A 15,158-nucleotide genomic window follows, 5' to 3' on the forward strand; every position below is an offset into this window, starting at 1 on the left:
CTTAGAGGAAACCAATTTTTTATTTGCTTATATATGGCATGAATAAATATAGATTTATAGATCCTAGCGTGCAAATTTATCGTCTTATACGATAGGGATAAATCATGCATGGAAATCGTGCATCAAAGTCATGAAATGGGCTACAAATGCACTAAAAAGAAGGGATTAAAAAGTTTCACAAATGGGGGGGGGGGGGGCACCAAAGACGCATCTTGTCTGAAGCGCCATTTGGTCTAGGGCCAGCCTGGTTGCTCTGGCTCTCTGGAATTTCTTTCTACATGCCACCGGTGACATTAACCCTTCTAATTATATAGGGGCTAATGGTGTCGTGGAATCTAAGCTATGACACAGCCCAGCAGCACTGCCCTAGGGAGCACAGCAAGCTCCTCCAGACTGGTTTGATAAGGGAGCTGGCTGCAAAGACCAGGTTAATTAATAGCAGCCTGTGCAGGAGGCAGGGGACAATGAGAGGGAGAGAGAAAATAGAGGAGAGGTGGTTTGCTACCCAAAGACCGACAGAATAACCTAAAGACAGACAGACGGACAGAGACACCATGAGCAAGAGAGAAAGAAGCGATAGTCTTGTCTACACTGGAGAAAAGTGCTAGGCCTCTACCACACTTGGTGACCACACACTGAAGGGTCTCTACCGTTTCCATGTGTACCTATTAGAGTTGGTTCCACCAAGGCTAGACCCCATGTTATTCTGTGATGGGTCAGTTTCCATGTGGACAAAGATTGCCAATAGCACAGCACTCGGGGCAAATGCTGCTCCACCCTGCGCCTCTCATTACTGAGGTGGTCTGCCGGCTCTTATTTCTGTACTCCGCTGCACACGGACCTGCCTGGCTGGACGCCATGTGTCTGTACAACTAGCTCTGCACACACCATGGAATTCAGCTGCAATCTCCGGCCACAACGAGCAGTTTCTTCTGCCAGAACAGCACTTCCACCCCAACTTCTTCTTAGTCATGCTCTTGACCGCCATTATCAGCACGGCTCAGTCAAGACCTTCTTGTGAACAGGCTGCCCGCTGGCCAGCTGACATCTGGCCCCTGAGAAGAGGAGTAGATCCAGACCCACCTGAGTATTGTAACTAGCAGTGTCCTGGTTAGTGACTTGGTGGCTGAGCAATGGGCCATGCTTGGTAGAAGCCACGCTGTGAGAACAGTAAAGTCCTTAAAGTACAATCCAGCAAGGCCAAGGACAAGCAGTCCAGCTCTGCGCAGGAAGTCCGCCCCTTTTCTGATGAACTTAAATAGCTCCTCAGGACTCTCTTCACACCCAGACAGAAGTGCTGGGCGAGAAGCACAGCCCTAAAGTGCTTTGAGGTGTGGCCCTGGGGAGCCACCGGCCGGGGAAAGAAAACACCTCCCCACCTCCAACTGGGAGAACTAGGGGCCAAGGAGCCACCCAGGAGATGCCTAGTATGTCGTCAGGGTTACATCCCCAGGTTGCCCAGGGAGATCGCAGGAAGGCTGAGCAGTGTATAATGCAGCCCAGCCAATGTATCAGGACGAGGAGGAATCCTCTTTAACATGTTTTCTTTCCCCAGGGCCACGCCTCAAAGCACTTTCGGGCTGTGCTGCTCGCCCAGCACTTCTGTCTGGGTCAGAAGAGAGTCCTGAGGAACTATTACAGTTCATCATAAAATGGGCAGACTTCCTACGCAGAGGGATGATAGGCCCTCGAAAGCAGAATGTAGCTTTTTATTATAAACGCATCAATGGAGACTGATTTTACAGGCTGGTGGGGGGAAGGCGTATGCGATGAGGTGGAGATTTCCAGATTTCACGCTGCCACCAGTGTCAATGAAAGAGTAGATACAGCTTCACATCGGGTAGAAGTGTCCATGTCTCCCCCGGCACATAACAGCCCCTCCCTCCATGGCCCCTGCACTAAACACCTGCAAGGTCTTTTCTTGCCCACCTATCCTGTCCCCTTTCAATTCCCCAGGTCTTGGAATCTCCATGGACTTCCCAGTCTGGCTGTGTGCTCCGCTGTTCCCAGTCATGGTGACGTGACCAGCGCAGTGCCCAGCAGCTGGCTGAGCCATGCCCTGTGGAGAAACACTCAATGGCAGACAAACGGGGAAACGTGCCAAACGTCACATCAAAATCATCATGTAAAGAGGTTAAGAATAGGAGCATTTTATTGCAAGAAATTAGGTGTTGGCTATTATGGTCAAAATATCTGCACTACTTTGTATCTCTGAGTCCATGTGCCATCCACCAGCAGCTACAGAAACGTGCTCAGCTTGTGTATTTACAATTGCGTTGCAATCTGTCTTCCTCATGGATGCATGAAAGTCAGTCCTAAGCAGATTCAGTCCAGCTATTTATGTAATTCTATTAATATGCTATATAGCAGATAGAGATTAAACTGATGTGCAAGTAACACAGGCCATGACTAGTGAGATAAAAACAGCAATCTAGCAGAGATATCTATTAATTCTAGCCTTTATTTTGCCCTGATCTTCAATAGCAGTATCCAGGAGTCTTCAATAAAGCAAGTCTGCCAACCTTGCTATTACATTTTTGGGCAGGGCAAATTTTCCTCCACTTATCCAAAACTCTAATAAAGCCTCTTCTCCAACAACTAACGGTAACATAGCCAGCTTTCTAACTCTCTGACAGCTTCCTTCTTTCATTTGCTGAGATTCCTAACTGAGAGATGTTTTCTAAGGTCCTGTTTGCTTCTAAGAAGTAACTCCCTGCTACCCCATTTGCGATGACTACCGCATGCATGCCACCCTCCTGCTTTTTCATTGCCTGCCTGTTCTGCTATTGAATACATTCCCTCACCACCTCTTACTTTTTTAATTGGTGCCTATTGTATGTCCACCCCATTTTCAGCTCTGGAAGGAGCTAGCCTCTAAAGAATGACTGGAGTTAAAGGATGAACAAAAGCATTACTTTTATCTCATGTTTTGGTATATCAGGAACATATGGGCCATTGCTCTGGTTATAACTCTGCTGTTTCCGTACAGTGTCTATCCCGGGTGGCGGGCCTTCCAGTAGGACCAGGCAGGCTGGTTCCTTGATCATGGCAGGCCTAATCATTGTGAGGACCTTCTCGTGAAACTGCACATGGACATGAATAGGAACTGAAGGCAAACACCCCCTTGAGGAGCACAGGTGAGGGTCACCATCTTGACCAACACACTGAGGACTGAACTGGAGATCTCCAGAGCTAAAAATAACGTATAGCTTTATAGCAAGCGGAATAGTTTGCATTAAAGAGTCAGGTTCTCAAACGGAGAGCTGTAACAGCTTCACTTCCCCTGTGGATTGGGCTCAGAGCACGACATATAGCACACACTGGCCAGTGGATTACACGTAGGATGAGGTTCACCTTGGAGAAGCATTAAACCCTGTTAGAAAGACAGGAACAACACCAGCAGAAGGACAAGGAATTAAAGAGAATTCCAGTGGAGCAGCATAATGACTATTTTAAAAAATAGTTAACAACAGCATTAACACAGCAACTGGCGCTTGCGTCAGCTCTTCGTATCCAATACCATGCCCTCAATAATCTAGATAATTCATCACATTAGCCTTCCTGATCTCTCCAAATCTTTCCCCAGGCATTCACCTTCACTGCCAGAAAAAGGGAAGAAGAAATATTTATCCCACTGTTAATTCTTTTTGGCCCAAATGGTTAGCCAAAATGTGGGGTCTAGTGGGGTTGTTTCAATTAGGAGGAGAAATTAAAATTGGATTCAGATATTTCTTCGATGAAATCCAATTTCTTTACAAAGTGCTGTTTCCCTGCACGTAGCAGGAACCAGTGTATTTACTCACAGCACCACGCCCCACTTTAACCAGTACTTAGCCCAATCTCTCTCTCTAGGCTTTTGCTCAGGACCACATTCCAAGTGCTTGTTCTGGCTGTATCTTTGGCTTTCTGCTGCTTCTCTCTCAGCTTCTCTGGTGTTTCTCTTTTTCTGCTTTTCTCTCACACACATTGCCACAGCACTCCATATCAATCGATCCCCTGCCCCTGAGTTTATCAGGTCACAGAGGAACACCGCTGGGCTGTATAGTTCAGCTTCTACTCCAGCTTTGCATGTGGCTTGTTCTGGGTGAAGGTCCCTATTATTTCAGCTGTCTGGTTCCATAAAGGAACTTAATTGTTTGTTACATTTGTCAGGAACGAGGAGTTGCTCTCACACCCACCACTTTCTAAGAGCTTTTAGCAACCCTATGATAATAACATTGCCGTTGCCCAAAGGGTTTTTATGGTGTCTACAGCCAGCCTGCAAGTGTGTTACAGTATATAACAAAGAGTGTTTTTTACATAAGTGTCTGTGTACTTTGCACATCAAAACACACAGTACAGAAAGTAGATATGATAATGGCAGCCTTAACTGCTGAACGGTCCCCTCAGGACCACAGCCATTTCCATCTCACCTTCAGTCTCCATAAAACACTATCCTGGACCTTCTCTGTGTAGCTGAATCTTTCTCTCTCCAGATTTGAATAGTCAAGATAAGGCTTCACGAGCCGTGGGCGTGACACTAGTGAGTATGCAGGGCCACCCAGGATCACAGTGGGAAGGGACACACCATTAATGTCACTGTTGTTCAGTTCAACCACATCTACTATTGAAAAGTCCAGAGTTTTTGGAAATCCTGATATCATGCATTTGCCTGGCTGCCCAATGTACATATCCATGAACCTCCCATCACTGGCAGCGCGGGAGTTATAGGACTTTGGGGTGTTTCACAGGGAAGGATGGGAGTCTGGCCTCTTCTCCCATAATTCCCAACTTCCTGGGAATGCCAGAAGACTTTTCAAAATCTCCTAGAATCCACTACTTCTGGGAGTTGTGCCAGGAAATGGGGGAATATGCACCCAGCAAGCAGCATTACTGCAACGCTGTAGAAGAGCATTTGTGCAGATGAGGGGCAAAATTCCCATGGTCCATCACCCAAACTGGTACAGCTAGTGTGGGTGCAATGGCCACTAGCAATGATTCACTTCTCTAGCGTAGGCAGCAGGGGAGACAGACAGAGTTTCATCTCCAAGCCTTGTTTACAGTGCGCACATTCCCCTATGCTGACATGGTTTCCGAAACAATGTTCAACTTCGTTTACCCTTGCCTATACTTGCAGCTAAACTGTGTTCAACACTGCACCTGTCCTTGACAACCATTGTCAATAATGCATCATTTCTGTGTTGTAAACAAGCCCTCGACGCCATGTGCCACCAAGATCCAATCACGCGTTCTGTAACAGCAATGGAAACAGTTTTGTGCCATCTTAACCAGCAGTTGAATTGTTTCCAGCGCGAGGTGAGGAACCCTTTGCTGGCAAGAGTCGTCCGTAAAGCGTCATTTTCCTATTGTGGATGGAAGCCTTGCAAAAAGTGTGCTAGACACTACAGCCCGCTTGTCTCCTCTTTACATTGATAATACAATCATAGATGAGTAGGGTTGGAAGGGACCTCAGGAGGTCGTCTAGTCCAACCCCCTGTTCAAAGCAGGACTAACCTCAGCTAAATAATCCTAGCGAGGGTTTTGTCAAGCCGCAGTTTAAAAACCTCTAAAGATGGAGATTCCACCACCTCCCTAGATAACCCATTCCAGTGCTTCACCACCCTCCTAGTGACAAACTTTTTCCTAACATCCAACCTAGACCTCCCCCCCTGCAACTTGAGACCGTTGCTCCTTGTTCTGTCATCTATTACCGCTGAGAACAGCCTAGCTCCATCCTCCCTGGAACCCCCTTTCAGGTAGTTAAAGGCTGCTATCAAATCCTCTCACAATCTTCTCTTCTGCAGACTAAACAAGCCTAGTTCTCTCAGCCTCCCCTCATATGTCTTGTGCTCCAGCCCCCTCATCATTTTTGCTGCCCTCCGCTGGACTCTCTCCAACTTGTCCACATCCTTGTTGTAGTGGGGGGCCCAAAACTGGACACAATACTCCAAATGCGGCCTCACCAATGCTGAAAAGAGGGGAATAATCACTTCCCGCAATCTGCTGGCAATGCTCCTACTAATGCAGCCCCAAGTAAATCACCCCAGCCAGGGCTTTGTCAATGGATGTAAATCCATTTACTTCAATGGAGTGCTCCTAGAGGGGTACGTCAGAGGATAATTAGGCCTCAGTCCACAAAGACTAAAAGAGCTGAAAGTGATTTGGCCCCATCTACCAGCCAAAAGGTTTTTTCAACTCCAGTTGAAGGAAGTCCAACAGGCAAATTATTGTTAACAATCATTGTCAGCAATAGGACAGCTTCCTAGTACTGACAGACCCTGGAAGCAGCCAGTTTCTGGCAGTCATTCATGTGGAAACTCCATGTTTGAGAGCTTGCGGTGATTTTTACCCACACGCTAAGGGTTCAGATGATCAGTAGATTTGGGGATTTTAATGCAAGCCCTCCCACTATCAGTACTCCTGATGGCCAGATATGTCATAATAGCAGGAACTCCACTCCAGCCCTCTGGGACTTAATAACCTGATTGTCTGCTTCTCCTCTTTTGTTCTTAAAGTCCAAGAGGGAATAAACTAGTATATGAGACCCAGCAGCCAATCCGGCTAGGAAGAGCGCATAACTTACATTTTCATAGAGCTCATAAAAGTTTTATGTATGGGTCATGTGCTTCTGGGCTGGGCCTGGGTAGGGATCGGGTGCTTTCTGCAGGGCAGGAAGAGAGAATAAACCCTCACTGAGAAAGGAGAGGGAGGTGGGCCAGAAACGCAGACACGCACACCCACACTCCACACCCCGCCCTTTCCCCCAGCTAGCTTCCTGCTCAGCCAGGACAGAGCAGCAAGGGAAAGAAACGGGAGGAGAAAAGATGAGCGAGAAGGAGCAGAGAAGAGAGGAGAGCAAAAGGAGAAAGTAGATGGCCATGCAGAAGTGAAACTTCGATTCAGTTCTTGAAAAGGAGGCCAGGCTAGTTTAGCAAGGTCTGGCTCTGGTTTGATACCCTCCCACATTTACTGCTCACCAGCATTTTCTATAAAGAGCTCCCCTGGGAGTGTGAAAGGAGTCAGGGGAAGAGAAGGGAGAGCTTTTGGTGGTGTCTCTTCCTCAGGCCAGAGAGGGGAAGGAAAGGGATAGAGTCAAAGGGGCGTACAGACAGTCCCTTGGGATGAAGAGAGAATGCAAGACGGCATGGCTGGTCCTGGCTGCGGAGGGCTGTCTTTGGTGAGTGCATGCTGAAGGTGATGGCACAAAGCCTGCTGCAAGGGGCTATCTTGTGTGTGTGTGTGTGTGTGTGTGTGTGTCAACATGTGTATGAATGTGCACGTGTGCTTGCCGGACTGCAGAAGTGCGTACCTATAACTGTGTATGTGTACACAACTGTGTTGTCTATGAGGGGACAGAGGTGTGTAAAAGAGAGTGAGAGTGCACATGTAAGTAAGCTCACAGGGTTAGCCCCACTGCACACGCTAGGTGCTTCAGAGAGAGGCAAATATGAGGATATTCCCTCCTGACCTCATTAGCGGATCAGCTGATGTCTTGAAACATAGGATTTGATTAGCCCAGGTCTGGTTTGTATAATCACAACTATTCATGCTCGTAATATTATCCATTCCTTTTTTAAATCTAGACATGGCATATGATACAATGTGTGTATGAACATACAGTGGGAGTACACATATCTAAGTGAGTATGTGCTTGTGAGTAGATGTGTTTGTCTGCATGTTACTGTGTGTTGGTGGAATGTCTGAGTACACGCATGAAAGTGTACGTGTGTGTGCCTGTTTGTGAGTATGTGTTTGAATGTGTACATGCCTGAGGGGGTGTCTCACCTGCATGTGAATACATGCATATACAAGCGTGTGCCTATGAGATTAGGTATGTAACTGTTTTTCTGTGTATGTATATTTGTGGCTTGCGTGCGTGCGTGTGTTCGAATGTGTGCGAATCTGCATAATCTGTGTGAGTGCAAGAGTAAGCATTAAATAAAAAGAAATCTGATTGTGATTACAAAAACCAAAACCATCCCGCAGTAGGCCCAGGCAAATGGTCAGCGCTGGTGTCTGTATTCCTACCACGTCTATCCCTTTCTGTGTCATTATTTCTGTCTCTTTCATGTCCTCTGTCCCTCCCTCCTTTTTCCCTGGGTCTGGGATTTCCGAGGTGTGCAGCACTCAGTCTCAGGCAGGGCACTAGCAGCATGGGAGGCAAGGGCCCTCTGCTGAATTTTCCTGGAACCGTTCAGTGTTTTCTAATGAACTCTAAGGTGAGCTTAGGAGGGGAAAGGCTGCCTTGGACCCGGACATCTCTGCAGGGGAGTGCTGGGAAAGGAGTGTCCAATACTGCATTAACATCATAGAAGGAGAGCGTTCCCTAGCCTGGGACGAGCTTGTGGCTGGTCTATGGGAACAATGCTCACTAACAGCATAAAGCAAGGAAAGGGCTCCCTCAGGTGTTAATTTCCTTAGGCTTGTCCAATTGTCAGAGGAGACCGTGCTAGTGTCGGAGGGTAGAGGGAGCCCTGGCACTGTAATTTCGCTGTGTTGTAGGTATTGACCCTGAGGGTTGCACGCTCTGCTCTCATGAGTTCTCCCACTAAGTGGGGAATGGAGGGGTGTTTACAGGTTATTATGACGCAGGCCAGACGACTCCTTACTTCTGACATTTGCTTCAGAACCAAACAGAGGTCCCTGGTAAACATCACATACAGGCTACAAGACAGTGAGACAGACAATCACCGTCTCCTGCAGCAAAGAAAAGATGACGGGGAGTCCACAGGGAGAGAGGAGAACTGGGGTACTTGGAATGAAGAGGTGGGAAGGAGCTGGCCAACAGCAAGGAACTTGAAGGGTCCACAGTGTATCTAAAATAACCCCCAAGACTCCTGGTGTTTTGCCTAGGTGCTGGAATCAAGGCTAAGTCTGGTCACAGCCCTGGGCTGGGCGGCTGCATGTTGCACATCGGCCTGACAACAGATGCTTATGCTCAAGCTGCTGACATCCTTGTGTGCAAGGATTCATGGGTGTACATGCCACGTTCCATGATCTTTTGTTACCTTGTTGTGTTTGCATGTCCATTTGCTGTATCTGTTCCCTCATGGGAGAGTATTTGCATGTCTGTATGTTTGTATGCGTACATTTGTTCATACTAATTTTGCCATTTCCTCATATTTATGCATCTGTATGTCGCCCTGTAGGCATGTTTGCACATGCACCTCCTACATTTGGTGTGTGTTTGCATAAGCACATCCTCGTGGCAATGTGAATTGATGTTCACATGTATTTACATAGGTGTCCCTCCGTTGTGCATGTGCATGTTTTTGTGGTGGCATGTATTTGCATGTGTGTGCTCACATGTTGGTGTGTCCTTGTGTTGGCATATATTTGCACAGCATGCATCCATGTTGACATGTTTTGTGGCCTCATGTTTCATGTTCAAAACTCCTCTGTATCTTCCACAGATGTCTGTTCCCCCAGCTGCCCAGCCTTTTCCCACTGCCTGCCATCACCATCCACATCACCATGTGGGCAGAGTCACATTGGAGAGGCATCCGCAACGCTCTGTTGTTTGTCTTCACCACCGCGCTTCTCATTGGGGTCACCATGCTGGCTGTGTCCTCTAACATCAACCCAGTGGGATTCTTCTTCCTGGGGGTGGGGGGCTTGTGCCTGGTTGGCTACCTGCTGAGTGTGTTTGTGGAGTGCTTCCTGAAGCATCGGCACCCACAGGATACAAATCAGGCAGCCACAAGGAGGCAGAGCCAGGCAGGGTAAGCAACTACATCTATTATTTTGTGCCTTTATTTACCCCTTCCTTCAGCCATAACCATTTTAATCTTTACCTTTCCTCATCCTTCTGCCATCCTTCTCCCAAGGGGCAAAACTCAAAGTCCATTCCAGGAGGCATAGTAATCCAGTTCATATTGCTCTTCTGCTCCCATATGGAGGTTCCCAAAGCCACAGAATCATAGCTGTATAGGGCCGGAAGGGTCCTCTGGAGCAGTGTTTCTCAACCTTTTTGATACCAGGTACCAGCTTGCTGCCTTCTTAAACTGGGTCAGGAAGATCTCAGGGACTGGTGTCGGTCCAGACCAGGCATTGAGAAACACTGGTCTAGAGGTCATCTTGTCCATCGCCCTGTGCTAAGACAGGATCAAGGATTCTGTAGAACACAGAAATCACATTCATGGTATTCCCCTCCTCCAGGGCACTGACTCAGAGCCCACTTCAGAGGTCACATAGATCCAGCCCAGTTTTCTCTGACCCGAAGTAATAGTGTCTTACCCCAACCTTTCCCTCAACTCTTTCCTGAATGCTGGCATTGCTAATGAGCCAGAAGAGAACAACTGTTTTCTTGCAACAAAATGAGTCAGACAAGGAAGGAGACAGAAATAGCCGGGGCAATGCTATGGGTGAATCCCAGCTGGGTTTGTGCTGCTCACTTCTCCAAATCTTGTCTATCAGGCAATTATTGCCTAGCAAAGTGGACTCTAATTTGGGGGTGCCTCTGTGTTTTGACTATCCAATTTGAGACACATAGGGACTGAATTTGAGGGGTGTTGAACACCCACAACTCCTACTGGCTTCAATTACAGTTGTAGGCACTCAGCACCTACATAAATTAGATCCAATTTATTTATAATTGGGCACCCAAAAATAAAGACCACATTGGGCCTTAACTGCTCTGTGCCTCAGTTTCCCTATCTGTAAAATGAAAAGAGTGATAAGTTACCCAGGTTGGTAAAATGCTTTCAGATCATCAGATTCTGTATAAGGGAAAAAGATTATTTATTTTTATTATTAGAAAGGCAACATATAAAGAACAGATGATACATTTTTTTCAGATGGTGTTCATTGCCACTGGATATTCTGGAGGCAAATAGCTCAGGAGAGTCTTTTAAAAAAGATTAGATATTATTAAGAAGAAATGCATCTACAATGTTACTAGCTAAGATAAAAATGACAAGGGTGTCAGTACTCCTGACAGACACTCCTCTTAGCTCTCCGTGGAGTAGAAAGCTCCTGTTATTTAAACTGAAATACAGTATTACTTATTTTGCTCACTTTTTGTCTTAAAAGCCCTCATGACTGCCAGTCTGATATAGTACAGTAGAGCTGGAAGGTGTCATGTTTTTTCTCCCAAAATATGTCCCATGAATTGATTTTAAATGTTGGCAGAACTGCTCGGTGTGCTAAGCTGAGCACCAGTTGGTGCGTCAGGAGGACACCAGACTAGATAGCCAGGTGGTGTGATCCATTGTAGTAAGCGTTGGAATACGAGGCTAGATGAACCATTGTTTGGATCCTACGCAGTAGGAGGTGGGCTATTGAATGATGTGGACCAGTGTTCTGATCTAGAGTGGCAGGATATGGCATAGAGAACCATATGGTCTGAGCATTGCTGTTGATCTATTGCCTGTTACATGGTCCCTGTTCGGGAGTTCTCGGATCCCCTGCCTCATGGGTTGGTCTCTGTGTCGAGTATAAACGTCACAATGGCCTGTTTAGTTGATGCCCCTCTCTTTTGTGTGTAGGGTGAATGCTACCTACGAAGCACCAGCCTATGAGGAGGTGGTGACATCAGCCCCAACAGTCTGGACGATCACCTCCAATTCAGGCACAGTTTCCTCAACGGTGGGGGAGCCCCCACCATACAGCGTGGTCATTGAGCCACCCAGCTTGGCAGAGACGGGGGTGGAGACCTTCAGAGTCTCAGTGGCATCAGGCACCAGGCGCGCCTCTGAGGCAGACACAGGCTCCAGGCTGCACCTTAGGTTGGTGCTGCCCCCCAAGATGAAGCGGGTCGTCTCAGATATCCATGAAATCAAAGGTGCTGAAGAGAGGCCGGGGCGGCTGGAGCCACTCACCCCACCACCTGCTTATGAGAGTCCCACCGACGACGATGTCTTTGCAGAAGCTTTCCAACCCTCCAGATAACGATTCAACGGACAGAGCCTGGTTGTTATGGATGAGGCACCAAACCCATCCAGTGCCACCACAAACTGGAGAAAGGGACTTGGTGCTGTGGGCCATGTCATGGGAGCACCCAGGGGTCCACAGCGGAGGATGTGGGGCAAAGGCGGAACACTAAGCCCAAGGCTGGAGTCCAGAAGTGTGAAAAGAGGACAGTGCACAAAAGCCCCCTGCCTCTTCACACAGAACCTCACCTCTGCACCTCTCCCACACTCTGCCCACTCTCTCCTACGCCCCTCCATACACTGCTCACTACCTGCTACCCAATACCCACACCACCTGCTATTTCCTACACATATGCACACACTATGCATTACCTCCTTACATGCACAAACTACCTGCTACCCCCTTCACGAACACACAGACTCCCTTTCTCACCCACACACATTATCCGTTACTCTGCACAAACACACTCACTACTTCTTACACACATATATGTCCTGCGTACTTCTCCCCACGCACATAAACATCTGCCCACATACCCAACATCCTCTCTCTCTCTCACACACACACACACACACACACGTGCGCGCCAAAGTCCTGGATCATTCTCTTGTTGTCTTGGCATCTTCCTCAGAAACTGAGATTTGGGTTCTTCCAGAAATGATACAATAACAGATGGGCTGTGAGACCATCCCTTAAAGTGGGTTGTTCAGAACCAGGGGAGTCTTACATGAGAATTGGAAATGAGTGATTGCTCACCAGCAGGTACTAAAGACATTCACAGCCTGGTAGAGATAACCCTGCATTGTGTAGGGTCCTACATTACTTAACAAGTGTGAAGCCTCATCCAACACCCTCTGCATGCCGACAAAGTCCCTGTCTGTCTGCATTCCCTCCTGAAATGCTACATGTGAGGCCCCAGAGATTCCTTTGTGTTCTCTCCATGGAGCCAAAAGGTGGTGCAGAAACACAACTCTCTTAGAGGAAGCCAGGAGAAGGAATTAAGGGAGCTAACTCTCTGTCATGAACTGCTGGGAGCAGAATCAGGTGGATCTGTGGATGGGGAACTGATTGCAAAAAGTGTACTGGAGCCACTGAGGGCCAGAGCGCAGTGCGGTTGCATCAGCTGCATGAGCCACCGCTGCCCTGCAGCCTGGGAGAATCACTGAAGCTCCACATCCCGACAGACACAATCTGGCATTTATATATTTTTTTTAATTTGTATTTTTAGCACTGTTGATTTATGATTTTTTAAAAAATACAATGAAGTGTATTTCAGCCAAAGTGTCACTTCCCACTAACTTCTTATTTAATATTATTGTTATTACAGTAATGGCAACATGTCCCAACCAAGATCAGAACCGCAGTGTGCTAGGCACTGAATAAATAGATAGTAAAGGATAGTTGCTGTCCCAAACATCTTAGACAAAGTGTGGGAGGAAAAAAGTGTGTGTGACAGTTTATATGGCAGTCCCTTTTGGCCTTGAAATATATTAATTACTTCTGTTACCAATTGAGGTACTACTGCAGAGAGACGGAGAGAGAGAAGTGGTCTTCTTCGTATCTAAAACCATAGTAGGTTTATCTGACCGCTCCTTGAACCAGATTGGAACTCTAGAAATAAAGTTTCTGATTCCACTGGAATCCTTCGCATGTTCAAAACAATACTGCAACACCCTCCTGGCAGAAGGGGCATTGAGGGCCATTGAGAATGAAGCAATGTGATTTAGTTACAAGGATTCCAGGTGCACACTGAAAAGCCTAGTGGGCTAGGGGAACAAACCCTGGGTCAGACAATGAGGTATCATGTGTGGCAGCAGGGGTATCCAATACATTTGGAGGAAAGAGCCGAATTCCATATTTAATTCTGGTCTGTGGTCCAGGCTATCATTCAGGACTATATATCCCCACCATGCAACAGTGGAATGTCTCCTGACAGCAGTGGGGGGTTTGTGCAGAGATCAAGGGGAGAATATGGCATTTACATAGTAACTAAATATTTAATGATTATTATTTGTTCAGCGCCTTATTGTCACATTCACCACTGGGTAAGGAAACCTGCACCCTGCTGGGCTGCTGCTGTCTGCCCCTCTTATCTCTTCCCATCCCGTTTCTCTATTTCTCCCCACCTTTCCTGTCTCTGTGAGTCTCCTTTGTCCTTTCCTCTGCATTTCCTTCCCTGTTGCTTCTCCCATTTCTTACCTCAGTGGGCTCCACATCTTCCTAAACCCCCATCCCAGACAATAAAATAACCAGGGATTAACTACTCAATGTTGACAATGAACAAGTGTCATTGGGAGTTACAGTTGATTCTCTAATCAGATTAACAGGGGTCTGGGAAGTGAGTTATTGTTTCAAACGGTCTACAGAATCAGAGAGACATCATTGTATAGGTTACATTCTGTTCGCCTATGGAAGGTTAGCCCTGCAAACCATAAGGGCTAGAAACTTTCTTTCTTTCTTTTTTTTAAATGAAAGTTCAGATACTGGAGAACGTAAATACATCATGCAGACCAAAAAGTTACCTCAGTTCAGCCCGATCCAGCTTGTTTGACAGGCCTAGCCTAGAGCAAGGAGAAGAGTTCCATTTCTAACTCTGCCTCTGATTCATGCAGGGTCTTGGGAAAGGACAAGTGTACACTTACAATATTGCACTGCTGTAGCGGTGCCACTGTAGTGCTTTAATGAAGACACTCCATGCTGACGACGGGAGAGCGCTCTCCCATCCGTGTAGTTAATCCACTTCCCCCAGCAGTGGCTGTTACCACATTTGCCCGTCACCTTGGGGTGCATTCATTTATTAGGGTTACATTCTGGGGTCTCTGTAATGTTATCCATGTGCTGCTTGTGTCACTTGTGTTTCTATATGGAGCTCTATTTCTCCCTTCTGCAAGTCCCTGCCTCCCAACAGAGCTAGCCTGCAGGCCTTAGTTCAACAGAGCTGGGTTTCTCCAGCCCCAGAATGAGTCAAACAGACACACACAGAGCATGTCTGAGCAGGCAGGGTCAATCAACACTTCCAAGCTGACACCCCTATAGGTCACGGACTCAGCACAGAATTTAGTTCAGCAGGGCAATAATAAAATGCAGTGCGACATACAATCACAGGTGAACAGAGCATCTGAGCAGGCAGGGTCCATCAGCACTTCCAAGCTGACACCCTCATATGCCCCAGACTCAGCACCCTTCTCCCAATCTTATGTCACACTTATCCTAGTAGTAACTCCTTTGATGAGCAGACCCCACAGCATTTTGGGCATTACAGAAATCTTTGCCTTAGGTAAGAGGAGCATTGCTGCAGAGTAAGATAG

At 47.2% G+C, this 15,158-nt stretch overlaps 1 protein-coding gene across 2 annotated transcripts; it reads left to right on the plus strand.

Annotated features, from left to right (window-relative positions):
• Positions 1–7,594: 7,594 nt before the first annotated feature.
• TMEM139 (transmembrane protein 139) lies at positions 7,595–13,587 on the plus strand. 2 transcript variants are annotated; one of them, XM_067570028.1, is made up of 3 exons: positions 7,595–7,618; positions 9,393–9,701; positions 11,466–13,587. In XM_067570028.1, the coding sequence occupies exons 2-3, from the start codon at positions 9,454–9,456 to the stop codon at positions 11,866–11,868; spliced, it is 651 nt and encodes a 216-aa protein (XP_067426129.1). In that variant the 5' UTR covers positions 7,595–7,618; positions 9,393–9,453; the 3' UTR covers positions 11,869–13,587. The 2 variants fall into 2 exon arrangements, with proteins under 2 accessions (XP_067426129.1, XP_067426128.1); XM_067570027.1 differs by lacking the exon at positions 7,595–7,618 and adding an exon at positions 8,085–8,198.
• The last annotated feature ends 1,571 nt before the right edge of the window (positions 13,588–15,158 follow it).

Source organism: Emydura macquarii, unplaced genomic scaffold (assembly GCF_026122565.2).
Source record: "Emydura macquarii macquarii isolate MOO-44397 ecotype Brisbane River unplaced genomic scaffold, CSIRO-AGI_Emac_v2 contig_2979, whole genome shotgun sequence".
NCBI lineage: Eukaryota > Metazoa > Chordata > Testudines > Chelidae > Emydura > Emydura macquarii.

What these genes read in the sequence shown, in the direction of transcription:
- TMEM139 (XM_067570028.1), top strand. Translation starts at nt 9,454, where the DNA reads ATGTGGGCAGAGTCACATTGGAGAGGCATCCGCAACGCTCTGTTGTTT. An exon ending in AGGAGGCAGAGCCAGGCAGG is followed by an intron (nt 9,702 to 11,465) that starts GTAAGCAACTAC and finishes TTTTGTGTGTAG; the next exon opens with GGTGAATGCTACCTACGAAG.